The 14,549-nt window shown below is 37.4% G+C and overlaps 1 protein-coding gene across 4 annotated transcripts in view; it reads left to right on the top strand.

Annotated features, from left to right (window-relative positions):
• Positions 1 to 14,549, top strand: part of CUNH1orf112 (chromosome unknown C1orf112 homolog) — a 49,168-nt gene that overhangs the window by 22,084 nt on the left and 12,535 nt on the right. For all 4 annotated transcript variants that reach the window (XM_035010841.1, XM_035010843.1, XM_035010844.1 and 1 more), the window contains 9 exons: positions 871 to 1,019; positions 1,283 to 1,412; positions 2,743 to 2,929; positions 3,662 to 3,744; positions 4,084 to 4,135; positions 5,410 to 5,499; positions 10,381 to 10,566; positions 12,625 to 12,747; positions 13,828 to 13,923. In XM_035010841.1, coding sequence (XP_034866732.1) covers positions 871 to 1,019; positions 1,283 to 1,412; positions 2,743 to 2,929; positions 3,662 to 3,744; positions 4,084 to 4,135; positions 5,410 to 5,499; positions 10,381 to 10,566; positions 12,625 to 12,747; positions 13,828 to 13,923 — 1,096 coding nt within the window. The remainder of the gene's footprint in view (positions 1 to 870; positions 1,020 to 1,282; positions 1,413 to 2,742; positions 2,930 to 3,661; positions 3,745 to 4,083; positions 4,136 to 5,409; positions 5,500 to 10,380; positions 10,567 to 12,624; positions 12,748 to 13,827; positions 13,924 to 14,549) is intronic.

Raw genomic sequence — 14,549 nt, 5'->3', positions numbered from 1 at the left:
TTGTTTCTGAGCATTAATTCATAGTAAATTCAGCATTATGCTTTATTTTAAAACAACTTCTAATAGAAGCGACTGAGCCAGAATTTATCAGAAATATCTTTCTATGTATAATGTTTTTACTTGTTATTTAGATACTCATATTTTCATGGTCTTTTTTTTTTTTTTAAGATTATTCATTTTTATTTTAGAGAGCGAGAAAGCAGGTAGAGGGGCAGAGGGAGAGAGAGAAAATCTCCAGCAGACTCTCTCTTGAGTATGGAGCCCAACATGGGATTTGATCCCAGGACCCTGAGATCATGACCTGAGCCGAAATCAAGAGTCGGACACTTAACCAACTGAGCCACCCAGGTGGCGCCCCTTCATGGTCTCTTTTTAAGTACACTGCTGTCAAAATGGTATTAAAATGCATCAAAACAGGGCGCCTGGGTGGCTCAGTTGGTTAAGCAACTGCCTTCGGCTCAGGTCATGATCCTGGAGTCCCGGGATCGGGTCCCGCAACGGGCTCCCTGCTCGGCAGGGAGTCTGCTTCTCCCTCTGACCCTCCTCCCTCTCACGCTCTCTGTATCTCATTCTCTCTGTCTCAAATAAATAAAATCTTAAAAAAATAAAAAATAAAAAATAAAATAAAATGCATCAAAACAATACCAAAGATTTCTCTAAGATTATAAACTTTTAATTTTGTGGAATTATAGTCATGTTATTTAGTTTGGAGGCCTTCATATAATGTGGTATCAATTTAGTACTTAGAATTTTGTTTTATAAAATACATGCTATGTATTTTTTACATATTTTCACTTTTGGAAGAACATCAGTCTACCTAAAATTAGAAGATACCTGTTAATGGATGAATTTTTTCCCCTCCCTTTCCAGCAAGTTTCCTCCAAGTCTATATGCTGCCAGGATCTCTAAAGCACAACAGGAGGAAATAGCAGGCACTTTCCTAGTTACACTGGATCCACTCATCAGTCAGCTTCTCACATTCCAACCTTTCGTGCAAGTGGTTTTGGATGGTAAATTAGGTAAGCTTCAATACAGATTTAATTTTAAATCATCTAATAATTATGACTTGTTAAGACAGGGTTATTTCCCTTACTTAATTATCCTTTTTAAAGATTTTATTTAAAAGTCCTTCTGTTTTTCTTTAAATGAAAAATACATTCCAAGAAAACAGTTATGTCTCTGACTTCTTTACACATCACAATCAAATTTCTGTTGAAAGTATGGAGAGTGTATTTTTACCAAGTTGTTGTAACGTAATGAATATGTTTTTGTTACCTGTAAGAGCTGCCATGTGAACTACAGTTCCCACAGTGTCTTCTGCTGGTTGTCATCATGGATAAGCTGCCGTCTCAGCCTGAGGATGTGCAGGCCCTGTGGTGCACAGAGAGCTGGCTCTCAGAAGCTACAACCAGGTAGCGAACGTGGTGGTGTTTCTACCCAGTCGTCTTACAGATGGTTTAGAATGCCCTGTCATTTGGAATGATCTTGAAATTTAAGTTTTTGGTTACATCAGATATTAATAATAATTCCTGTATAGACCTCATATTTATTGTTACTTTATAAATACAGATAAAAATTATATAAATCTATAACAAATGCTAAAAATATTTTAATTTTGTTCAGTGTTTTAGAAGCTTTTGCCTAAGACTACGTGTTATAAATGTTGAGTGTAATAGGGTAGATGTATTTACTAACATTTCAAGATGAGCTCTGATAAATAGAATGCTGGATTCTGTAAGTTTTCTCCTGGGAAATTTCACTCGTATTCATTCTCCTCACCACTACCAGTCTGCAGCATCTTACTGCATGCGTGATTGCTGGGCTGTAGCATTCACCCTTTCCTTGAGCGCCTTCTGTGTGCGGTAGCAGGTCATCTCCTGGAGCCCAGCTCCTGCCCCTCCCTGCTCAGACATGCAAGCCCGACGCTGGCTGGCCCAGCTCTGCGCTCCAAGTCTGTCCCTCTGCCACCGCTGTCCAGTGTTGCTCCTCGTCCTGTCACTCGTGTGCTCGTTTTCTGCACACACGCCTTGCTTTGGTCAGACTGGCTGTTCACACCTGCCTTCTCCTCGTGCTTTGTCATCTTTGCTTGTTTATATTTTGCCGATTTCTAATTTGTTATTTAAATCCTCTATGAAGATTTCTTAAACGATTTCAATCTTAAAGTGACCCCTCTCTGTCTGACTTACACCTATTTTCTATTTTCCTTTTTTTTTTTTTAAAGATTTTATTTATTTATTTGAGAGAGAGAATGAGATAGAGACAGAGAGAGCATGAGATGGTGGAGCATCAGAGGGAGAAGCAGACTTCCTGCTGAGCAGGGAGCCCGATGCGGGACTCGATCCTGGGACTCCAGGATCATGACCTGAGCTGAAGGCAGTCGCTTAACCAACTGAGCCACTCAGGCGCCCTATTTTCTATTTTCTATATAATACCTAATGTATATTTAAATTTCATGTTCCTTGATGAATTTTGTCTTTGTGTAGTTCAATACTATGATAAACACTTGGTAAATGATTAAAAAAAAAAGGTACAGGAAAATTCTCCTTTAAGGAATTTCTCTAACAGTGACTATATTTTATTTTTATGGTTACATATTCACACATATTGGAAACTGTCGTTGATATATACCTCTTGAGACATTTTGCTTTGGGAAAATAACCCTCCATATGCCGTATTATTATTATACCTTCTAAATGTTAAATGTGAAGAATGTTGGGTTCAGTGTTCTCCATTTCCCTGCAGGGTATCTCTATTCAAAGCTGTTTTCTGCAGTTTTGAGCAGTGTGCTGGTGAACTCTCTCTGCCTATTCATTTACAAGGAGTAAAGAGTAAAGGGCAAGTGGAAATTGCTGTCACCTTGTATCAGCATGTTTGTGTTCATCTATGTACTTTTATCGCCTCCTTTCATCCCTCATTGTTCCCTGAGCTGGTAAGTTTGTTACCTGCTGGGCTAAACTGAGGTTACCCCTATGCTTTCTTTTCATTGAAATTTTGATTTATATACAGAAGAAAGAATAGTTAATGTGTATTCTTTGTGAATGTCATTCTCTCAATTTGCACATTATATCTTTTAATTCAGTTATGTCTTAGGAAATGGTAATCCTAGAGTCTTGCAGTACTCAGATGTAATGGCTAGCTAAAACATTTGAGAAAGCATTTTGGATGGCAAGATATGGAAAGATAGAGTGAAAAGAGGAAAAGTGTTAGGATTTTACCTGATTCAATTTCATAAAGAGGAGAAGTAAATAGTAGATTGTAGCACCAAATCTCCTATAGATTTTAGGCATAATGTTGATTTTTTTTTAATGGAATTAAAGTAGAAAAGATGTTGAGAAAATTGTAGGGAAAAAATTCTTAGAATTTACATAAGGATCAATATCCTTTAAGATATTTTACAGTGGTTAAGATCTTTGTGGATCCTAATGATTGAGCTACCACATTTAAAATCACTTGAATCTCCATAGCCCAGCACAGTGCTTAATATATATTAGGTGCTCAGTAAATGTGGAGAGAATGGTGTTACAGGCTCTTTCAGATACTCTTTCAGAAAGTTGAGCCTTCCCACTGAGGATCTGTTGTTATTTGGATTTTGATGGTGTTTTGTTTTATTTTGAGAAATGTAATAATAATAATGTATCATGAACTTTCTGTTTTTCATTAGGATGTTGCTCTGTTGAATGCTGTGCTTAGTGCTAATATGATCACCTCTTTGTTAGCTATGGATGCATGGTGCTTCCTTTCCCGGTACAATGTACTTTTTTTGGTTTTTGGTTTTGGATTGATTTATAGTAGTAACTGATAGTAAATGATGTTATACTTGTAAGTTTATAGAAAAATTCTGTCTTGATAATCCTTTAGTAGCTCCCCAAAATGGTGTGATTTGATATCATAGCACTAAATCGGGAACCAGCCTCCCTCTTTCTTTCTACGGTTCAAGTTAGGTAGTTTTGTATATTGTGGTATTCCTTGGCCATGGAGAAATTACAGCTTAGAATATTTAGTGCTTTTTGGAAGCTCATCTCCTCGCTTTTCTGAACAGTTGTAAAAATTATTTCAGAAAGATAATCTTCATTTATATCACAGATATGGGACTGCTGAACTCTGTGCACACCATGTCACCGTAGTGGCTCATCTGGTGAGTACAATTACAAGGTCTAAAACACTCACTTTCCAAGCAGTTCCTTTAGGGATATGATAATCTTGAAGAATGTGAATGTCAAAAGGAGAGATAGTAGGTAGCTAAATTCTTTCCACATTTTCTTTGCTGTGTCTTAATGCTGATGCTATTGAGAAAGATGTGCTAGAAACTGTCAAATTGGGGAAATTGTTTCATATTGTTGAACTCTTACAGAGTTCTGTTAATTGTTCTAGATAAGAAAGACTAGGTTAATGGAGAGTAAATTTAAGATTGAATGCATAGTAGAAAATAAGAGAGTTGTAATATTGATTACTGGGTTGTTTTTTCTTTCTTTCTCTGTTTAAAGTGACTTAGACAAGCTGCCTCTTGATTTTGTTTTCTCAGAATGGTTTGAGAGGGACTAAATGTGACAGTGATTGATGCCTTTGGGGAAAGAAGTCATGCTTATGAATGGCTACAAAGAGAAAATGACTTAGTGATGATTTATTTTAATCTTTTCAATGTTGACCTTTCTTTGCTTTTAAATTCTGAGATGTTTGGTATATTTCATACGATATGGTCATGTTGTTTTTGTTTTTTTGTCCCTGGCCTTTGATAAAGATCTCATGTGGGTCCATGTGTCTTTCGTTTCTGAGTAGCTATTATGTCATACATTTCTTAGTTTGCTGTTTAAAGACGTTATAGACTAAAGCCAGGGAAGTGCATAATAACTTCACAGCCGGCACGTAGTCTCCATGGCTAATCGTCTAGAGCACGTACCCACTTCTGAATCCTTAACATGCTTGCACAAGACAGATCCAAAGTAATTTTTATGTTAGATTATCTTCTTCAAATAAAAGCATTCATTTAATTAAGTAAAAGCTCTCCTCGTGTATTATGATAGGAATTGATCTCCAGAAAATTGAGCTTATTAAATCTTTAATGGAACTAATATCTAAAATTATATCCACTTCTGCAATATTGTACTTAGATCTTAAAAAAATTCCATGAATTGTCTTTGAGTAGGAAGATTAACATACCAAGTTACCATCCAAATGGTAATTAAAAATAGAAATTCCAGAGGGTTGTTTATAAATACAATGTCAAAATTGCTTTCTCATTATAAAAGTAATCTAAGTTAATGAAAGAAAAATTAAAGAAAAGCTCTAAATTAAAAAATCTAAATTACTTATAATCTTATGTCCCAGAAAGAGCTGCTGTTTATTTTAGCGTATAAAAGCTTATAAAAGCCATGATTTTAAATCAGTCTCTCCTCTCCTGTCTTTTCTCAGATAAAATCTTGCCCCGGAGAATGTTATCAGCTCACCAACCTATCAATACTATTGAGGCGACTCTTCTTCTTCATGGCCCCGCCCCAACAGGCAAGGATATCATCTTAGTCACTGTCTTTGAGCAGCTGCTGAGAAATGGATTCAGACTGATATGATCTGAGCATAAATTTTTGACTTACTGATAGCTTTGCTTATTGCTTTTAGATAGGTTTAGATTTTGATGTTGTTAAAGAAAAACCAGAGCCATATAGTAGTTAAAGTGATAAAAGTGGGGTTTATTCTGGGGATTGTTGCTGTAGGGGAAAAGAGGCCTCAGTGTAGAACTGGGCTCAAGTCTGAATATAGCATAGCCTAGTAGGGACTTGTCACAATGAAGGAGCAAGGTGTAGGTCAGTGGATGAAAATTACTAAGAGGAAAATGTCAGGGGTAAGGAGGTGGTTCTTGCTAAACTGACAAGTAAGATACTTGCTGAACACAGACCAAGGTGATCAAATACCAAGACAGAGGGGTGCTTTCTAGATTGACTCAGCAAGCAGAATTCTTGCTAAAACTGGATGATGCAGGCCCAAGGATGGACACAATCCCATGCGGAACACTAGCTGAGAAGAGGCCTTGGAAGAAGAGCCTGACTAAAGTTTGGTCATTGGAGAGTCTTTGTCACTCTCTTTGCTGCAAGTTACAGTCATTGTCTTCCTGAACTATATCTCTCCCCTTGTTTCTCATACCTTTAAGATACTTGACACGAGAAGGTTCTATATGCCCTGCCCCTTTTAACTTATTTTGAAGAGCTAGAATGTTATTTATATATGCCCTTAATGATGTCTCTTATTTTTTACAGTGAATAAGTTGAACTTTTTGGGGAAAATTGAAAGTATGATGAGCCTTATTAGTTGTTTGCTATTGTGAGGAAAACAAGCTTTGCCCTGATAAAGGAGACTCTCTGGTCACAGAAACCTCTGTAGCCCAGTGTAGCCCTTGCGTTGGTCACTTGGCAGCTGCTTTAGGAGCTTTTTAAAAAATACAGGTTCCTGGACCTTTACCTGTGAGTAGAGTAGCTATGGCATGGTGGCTGGCAGAGGGGCCCAGTCATTTTCCTTTGGTCTTATTGTTGTTAAATTCCTACATGATTCTGACACGGATGCAAGCTTGGGAACCACTAGGTTAGTGAAGGGGGTTTGAATCCTCTGGTTTGAATCCTGTCATACTGTGACGTCAGAAAAGTTTCTGAACCTGTTTCCCTGTCTACAGAGTAACAGACGTGTGTTAACTATTTTGAAAACTTTTGTAAGGACTTAGAGGTAATATTTGCAAAATACGTAGCATAGAGCCATGCTTAGAAGGGTGGTCAGTAAATATTGGGAGCTCGCTCTTTCTTTTATTTTTATTTATTTGAGAGCAAGTATGCAGAGGGGGAGGAGGGGCAGAGGGAGAGAGAGAATCTCAAGCAGGCTCCATGCCCAGTGCAGACTCTGACATGGGGCTCAATCTCACAACCCTGAGATCATGTCCTGAGCTGAAATCAAGAGTCGGTCGATTAACCGACTGAGCCACCCAGGAGCCCTGGGAGTTATTTCTGAAGAGACTGCCTCAAGTCCATGTCTGCTTTTCTGCTCGAGAGAGGTTGGCCAGGCACCAGAGGAACCATGCCAGCCTCCCAGCCCTCTTCCTTGCAAGTGGTTACGATGCTGAAAGCATACCAGACCAACCTACTAGCCCTCTAGAAAATACGTAAGGGTTGCTGTTCTCCCCTCCAAAACTCCAGAAGAGTTGTCTACTCCGTGTCCCTTCAAATTTTAGCACCTTTTATTCTCCTCTCAAAGCTCTTGCCCCTGGTTCCTGGTACACTGTCCTTCATAGAGGCCCTGTTAACTTAGAGGCCCTTCCTAAAGAAGTGGGATTGGGAGGGAAAGTGTCTTTTAACCTCAGTTTTCTTATTTATTAAATGAAAATAAAATTATCCTTTTCCCAGTGTTGTAAAATTTTAACTTTTAGAATAATACAACTCAGAATGAATGACCTCTAAGTGAGATCTAGAAACTTTGTTATAAATAAACTCTAGTTTATGTTTAGGGATCTCTTAGATACTCCTCAATTTTCTGAGTTTTTCCAAATAATTGAGGCTATCATATATGTAAGTTATAGATTTTTGAGGGGTGTCCTTTAATTTTTTCCTTCAGTTAATCAAATACTGATTTCCTGGTCAAGTTACTGTGCTAAAATTTAAAGGGATGTACCTAAATTTGAAATCTTGTCTGGGAGTCCTTGGGAGTTAGTTTATCCTAAAACTGAGATACTAACCTTCCCTAGACGGCAGGGCTGAGACCTGGGGAGACCTGGAATGTAAGCTGCTCAAAGGGAGCACTGCACAAGTATTCATTCTTCTGCTAGGCTCTGCTCTTTCTCCTTTTTCCTGAAGACATGATCCCTTCTCTTGAAGGGAGGGAACGGACCTTTGTTGAGACAATAGTATGGACTGGGCTGTGTTCTAGGCACTTCAGTTCTTGGAGTTCCTATGTCAGCCTTGTGGGATACGTGGCTTATGTTCATCTACAGATGAAGAAACAGCAGCTACGGCAGTAAAAGAGTCTCCAAACTCACCGTGATAATGGCTGTGCTGGGATCCAAGCCAGATCTCTCTTAGTCCAGAAGCTGCACTTCCCACTGCCCCAGTGTTGCCTTCAGCTGCTTTGGGGGCCTCCTCTGTTTGAGGGGTATTGGCTCTGCCTCCTTATCCCTTTGAACCGTATGAAAGCTGCTTTTCTTCTTTAGATGTGTAAAGCTCGCTCATTCATTTTTAATAGCGTTTTGTTGTTTAAAATAAAAAACTTGGAAACCACTGTACTATATCATGATACCAGAAAGAACATATTGTAGTAGAAATTATAAATTTATAAACGTGCTCATAGTGAAAGGTGGTACATAATGAGCACCCAGACTGGCGCAAATCAGGTCGTGTTGGGTGTTCATAGCTTAGAAGATCGTTTCTGGGGAGGTGCAGGGTGGAAAGAGGTAGGAACAGAGGAAGCTGTTGGAGATAGAGGCATTTGTGATGCAGGCTATAGGTTGGGGGGAGGTGGAGGGGAGGCTGGGGCAGGATTGTGGGGAGAGAGCATGGGCTGGGGCAAAGGAGAGGCAAGTGGCAAACCTGGAAATAATTATTCGTTTGCACACAAGATGGTATCTTTTTAAAAAGGGAAATAAAAACCCAGATTTTTGTATCTGTGATACAGCATTAATATAAATGAAAATAGTTAATCCCAGTACAGTGATGTTTTACTTTACCAAAGTGTGGTAATAATTTGGGGGAAATGCCAGGGAATAGGGAGATTAAAATGTGTTTCTGTTTCAATATAGAGAATAGTTATTAATATCCTATTATTTCTTTAGTGTGTAACTATTGGTAATATTTCTGTTTTTAGAAACGAAAGTATAGGGTTACCTAAGAGGAAAGGATTTAATATACCTGGTTTAAGTACACTGATAGTTGTGCTACCATTTTTATGTAAAATAAAAAGTACTATAATTTTTTGCATTTTAAGCCCACTGTTGTATTTTTCCTCTCTTCTTAATTTAAAAGAGAGAAGTCCTAATTCTCTGCAGATTATTCACTTATAATTCACTCCTTATGAACTGTTACCAACACTGGCCGTTTTAAATATTTAAAATTGTGTTGAGACCAGGGTTTTCAAACTCAGAATAGTAAATAGATCACTCTTTCTACATAACAGATTTGTCAACGCCTACCCTTTTATGTTGTCCAGGGCGTAATTATTTATAATTTCTATTTTATATAATATATATATTATATATATATGTATATAATTTCTTCTATTTATAATTTCTATTCATTCACTCATTGGATTTTATTATAAAGAAAGGTTATGTTCAACTGATGTTTATCAATTGGCACAATTCTCTTGGCTTTCCTGAAGCAGTTTGGTTTCCTGAATAAAGCTGCTTATTATAATAGACACATAGCTTATCAAGGGATCCATTTTTCTGGCTCTAACAGCTATTCCAGTAGATAGCCACACAATTTCTCCCTTGTTCTGACAGCTAAATATTTTCTGCTAACAAAATTCGAATATAAATATAGTATATAAAACATAGGAGTGGGTTTTTTCTTAACATAGGAATTTTTTAGTCATCAAGCAGATTTGGGATATTGTAATTTGAATTCTTCTACTTCTTAAAAATTACATTAGTATACTTACTAAATTATACGTAATTCAGTAATTAAGTACACTATTATTTTTTTTCTGTTTTTCCACTGGAAACTAACATTTTAACTGGTTCTTTTTTTTTTTAGAACTTTTGTGTTCTGTTTTTAGTCTGTCTGCTGATGCCTCATTTTAACAAAACAGTGCTGTTTTTCTGTTAACTTGGCAAAGGCTTTGAATTATTTCAGTAGTAGAATGGATTTGCCAGCCACACTGTTCTGGGCTGGTGGCTTAGATTTGTGACACCAATTCTGTGTGTTGTCCAAGAGCAGAGCCAGCTAGCCCGGTGGAAAATCGAACCGATGACCTTTGCTTTTTTCTTTAGGTCCTCTCTGTTCTAGTCAGCTGAGATAACAGCCGCCAGGGTGAGCCGAATGAGTCTTTTGGCATATTTTGGAATATTACTTTGGACTTAACTGAACAAGGTCACAAGCACACTAGTTCTTAGGAAAATAATAAGAGCAGGATAAAATAGCTGATTGACTAATAATGAAATGCATTATTTTTAACATTTCTCAGTGTCTTCATATCACGTTCCACTTAAACTGTGTTTTTCATTTTGCAAATAAATGCAACAACAGCAAAAATAATGATGCATGTTCCTTTGAGTTACCTTGGTCTGGTACTTGTGATATTATTACTCAGTTAAAATCTTTTTAAAAATATAAAACATGGAAGCGAATACTTAGCTTTTGTGCATCCATTCATCAGATTGTCTTCTGTTACTCTTACTTCTTCAATTTATTTCAGGTGGAATTTATCCAGAAATTTTCCCCAAAAGCAGCAGAAAATCTGCCTCTGTGGCAGTATATTTCCCTCCAGGCATTACCCGCCGAGCTCAGGAAACAAGCTGCACGTGAGGTCACCAGAGTTGGGATTGCACGGTGTCAGGAATGGCTAAGCAGTAGTCGGACTTTGGGAGAACTTGAATCTCTGGTAAAATAAGAGTTTTAATGGATTTGATTCATTTAGCAGCTATTTACTGAGCACTGCTCAAGGTATTAGTGATGGGCTATTAATAAGATGGATACGGTCTCTGCCCTCAGGTTAGAAACTAGCAGGATTTTCAGATTTCTACATTGTAAAGGGGTTTGTGAGAAACTTACTATTATCTTGACTTATATAGATTAAATTATATTGGGTGCAGGGAGACCGTAGTTCAAGACATACTAGACCCAAGATGAAACCCATAATGAAATATTTTATTTGTAGTATTTTTGCTGACACATCATTAGATTAGGCAGACATGAATTTTTTTTTTTTTTTTTAAGATTTTATTTATTTGACACAGTGGGGGCAGAGAGCAAGCACAAGCAGGGGAAACAGCAGGCAGAGGGAGAAGCAGGCTCCCCCCTGAGCAAGGAACCCTGTGTGGGACTCGATCCCAGTACCCTGGGATCATGACCTGAGCCAAAGGCTTGTTTGCTTAACCAACTGAGCCACCTAGGCACTCCAGACATGATTCTATTCGATATGTATATTCTTCTATTTGACAAAACACAACCCCCATTTTACACACATCTATTCTGAGCCTTTCTGTAGCTTTCCATTTAGAATACTCCCTCTTAAAATAATGAAATATAAAAGAAATTCATCTGTGAGAAGTAAAAAAATACATGGTTTTTTAAAATTGACTGAAAAAATTGACTGTAGTACATGTGGTTGAATTTTCCAGTTTAGTTTCATTTCCTCCTTTGTTGGTTCATTCATTCATTCATCCAACAAATATGTTTTGAGTGCTCTTATGTGCCAAGTGCTGTTCTAGGCAAAAATTTCTGTTCTCATGAGTTTGCATTATAGCTCAGCTGTGGATGGTAAAATAAGTAATAAATACATATGTAAGTATGTTGTATCAGTTTGTGGTAAGTGGAGAAAAACAGGGATGGGGACAGGGCATTCAAAGTGTTAGGGGCCTATTTGCAATTTTAAATTAGAAGGTCAGGGTTTTCTCAAGGCTTATTTTCTCCACACTGCGTATAAATGTTCTGATACTCTGTTACATAATGGCGCCTGATGATAATTATCAAGATAATTTAAAACATATACATATACCCAAAGGAAATAGAAGTTTTTATGTGCATTTATTTTGAGAAAACTATTATACCACCTAGTTAGGAGTAGGTTAAATTGTTCAGGTTTTACATTTATTGTGCACTAATTTTTGTAGTTGAAGATAAATCTTTTGTATTAGGTAAAATAATGCACCTATTTTCTAAAATTGAGTATATCTTTGCCCTGACCAAAACTTTAGTTCCAGCAGGTCATTTTACATGCTTCTTTGTAGGAGGAAATGGGTAAATCTTAAATAAAAAGCTGTATGGTAATCATTGAAACTTAAGTGTTGTTGTTGAAGTATAATGGATTAATCAGGCATTGTTACTAATCGTTACATTCCCACATGGCCTTCACTTTACTCCCACTGTCCCCCAACCACCCCCACTCCTGGCCAGAGAGACATTCGATATGTAAAGGAGAGTGAATCCAGAAAAGGTGGTTTTTAGTTTCAAATTATAGATAAGTGTACTTCTCAAATTTTTATTTGCTTATTGAATGCAGTGTTGCTGAGGAATTTTAAAGACCCATTATAAAACAACAGCAAAATAAAAATGTAATAATGTTAAAAGATTGCTAGGTGCATAATGTGAAAAACAATAGAATTTTTAGTTGATGAACATTATAAATTAGCTTGATCATACAGTCTGTATCAAACCTATTTATTAAAATGCAATGCTGTTTCCATTTTAATACTAAATTTTAACCTAAAAGGAAAAAATGTTTATTTAGAAAATGAAGCAAATGTTTCTGTGTATAAGGAAAATTAGTTCTAACAAAATAATTTGTATTAAAGTAGCTGAAAAAGATGGCTTTGGGTCTCAGAATATAAATCCGACATGGGTTTTTATGAAGAGTTATAAGTAACTCCTAACCTCTGGGGCCTCAGCTCCTTTCGATTGGGATCTAACCTGAGACTCTTCCGTCTCTCTCCCCCTTTAGAACACGCTGCTCTCTGCTTTGCTCGCTGTATGTAATTGTGCCAGTGAAGCTCTGGATATTGTACAGCAAACTGCGATTATGGAAATTGGGAGTCAGCTTTGGGCTTTGTTAAACACTAAACGGGTAAGGAAAGCAACTGAAGAACAAATAAAACACTGAAAAAAGAGAATAGTACCGAAATTTCCCCTGTAGAGGAAAATGTATGTAATTTCTTCAGGGGCTTGGTAGAACTTGCGGTTAGAACTTAAAATACCTATTTGTACTCTTCCAGCCAGTTCTCTTTGAGTGTGATAGAACCAGAACCTAGTAGAGTGACAGTGATAGTTCAGTTAACTATTTTCATGACCATTTGGACCCTATTTAAAAAAACCAAACTTCTTCCCCTATGGTTTCTCTCCTCTTTTGGGCTAGTGTGGCCTGTTTCTGGGATTCTGCGGTCTTCCATACAATCCTTTGGGCAGTGGAGAGTGACTTGGCTTAAAGGTGGCAGGGGCACATGAGTGGCTCTGACTGGTTCATGTTCCTCTTCCCCAGCAAAGGCAGAAGACCAGATGATAATCGGGCTAGAATTAGGATGATATGTGTCCACAGATTATTGTAGTTTACAAATGACATTTAGTTTAAAAATTTAAATATGACATTTGTTTTCTTTGACTAAGTAGTGCCAGCCACTGGAAGCTGAAGGCAACATTCACACTTTTGGTAAATCATAGAGATGGTTTTGCAGATAATGTTTTTTCATTAAAGTTTATGTAGAGTTAAATTTCCCTTCTGTAGTACTGTGACTTCAGTGAGTGCTTTCCCCCAGTCCTCACGAATCATTCAGTAAGTATTCATTGAGGATTCTCTGCTGGTGGTGTAGCTTATAGTATCATGATAGAAACAACAGTTATGGGGAAGAGAAATGGAATTTTAAGAACACTAAGGCACAAGTTTTTCAGTGGCAAACAAAAGTGATTAGATCTCCATCCGATTAAATTTCCTTGTCATGTGATCTTGAGCAAATTATTTAACCTCTCTGCCCCTTTTTCTTAATTATTAGTAAAGTGAGTAAAGATCTACTTCATAAAGTTATAAGGTGTATGTGAGGTAATATAAAGCATTTAGCGTATTGCCTGGTATATAATAAATGCTCACTAAAAGGTTGCTATTTTCATGTAATTGAAAATTTTCACCAAAATTATTTTGTGTTTCTTATTTAAGGTAACAGGCCAACCTTACATTCAGCAGACACTTAGTCTTTTACTTCCACTGTTGGGATTTTTTGTTCAAACTCTAGATCCTCATCTGATAAGTCAGGTAAGAACAATAAGCAAGTTAATACTTGGCTGAGGAAATTGTTGAACTAACATGACTTAAAATAGCTTTCTACAAACAGTCCTTTTTAATGATTTGTTGCTCAATTTGCTTGTTACCCCTTTCCTGTTGAATTAAACTTAAATGTCACAGATTTGCTTGTCTTAGGGAGGTCTCCTCATCTCTTTCGCTGTTCCCGTAGAGTATAACCGGTTAGTATAGAGGGCTGTCGATTCAGCCTGTAGCTGTCCTTCCTCTCTCCCTGATGCTGAATAGTCAAAACCTTTTTTTCAACTGCTCCAGAACATCCCTGAGGTTAGGAGTCGTAGTTCATGTGTGAACCCCTCCTTCAAAACAGTTTCAAAGGCATTCCAGCAGCTGTTGGGAGTATGGAATATAACTGATGTGGACTTAAGGATAATCCTCATTGTTTCTTTGAGGAAATAAAATTATTTTGAAGTAAGAGGACTGCTGAGTTTTCTGTCTGGCCCCCAGCTTGCATGGCTGGGACAGGCGGAACAGAGGTCACTGTTGGGGGGATGCTTTTGATGTTGCCTAGTTATGGCTTGCTTTTGGAGGTTCTAAGCTGGTAGAGTAAAAGGCAAAAGGAAAAGGAAAAGGCACTTCTC

Source organism: Mirounga leonina, unplaced genomic scaffold, assembly GCF_011800145.1.
Source record: "Mirounga leonina isolate KUSES-001 unplaced genomic scaffold, KU_Mleo_1.0 Mir_154, whole genome shotgun sequence".
NCBI classification, from domain to species: Eukaryota; Metazoa; Chordata; class Mammalia; order Carnivora; family Phocidae; genus Mirounga; species Mirounga leonina.
This window is presented reverse-complemented; position numbering and strand designations above follow the sequence as displayed.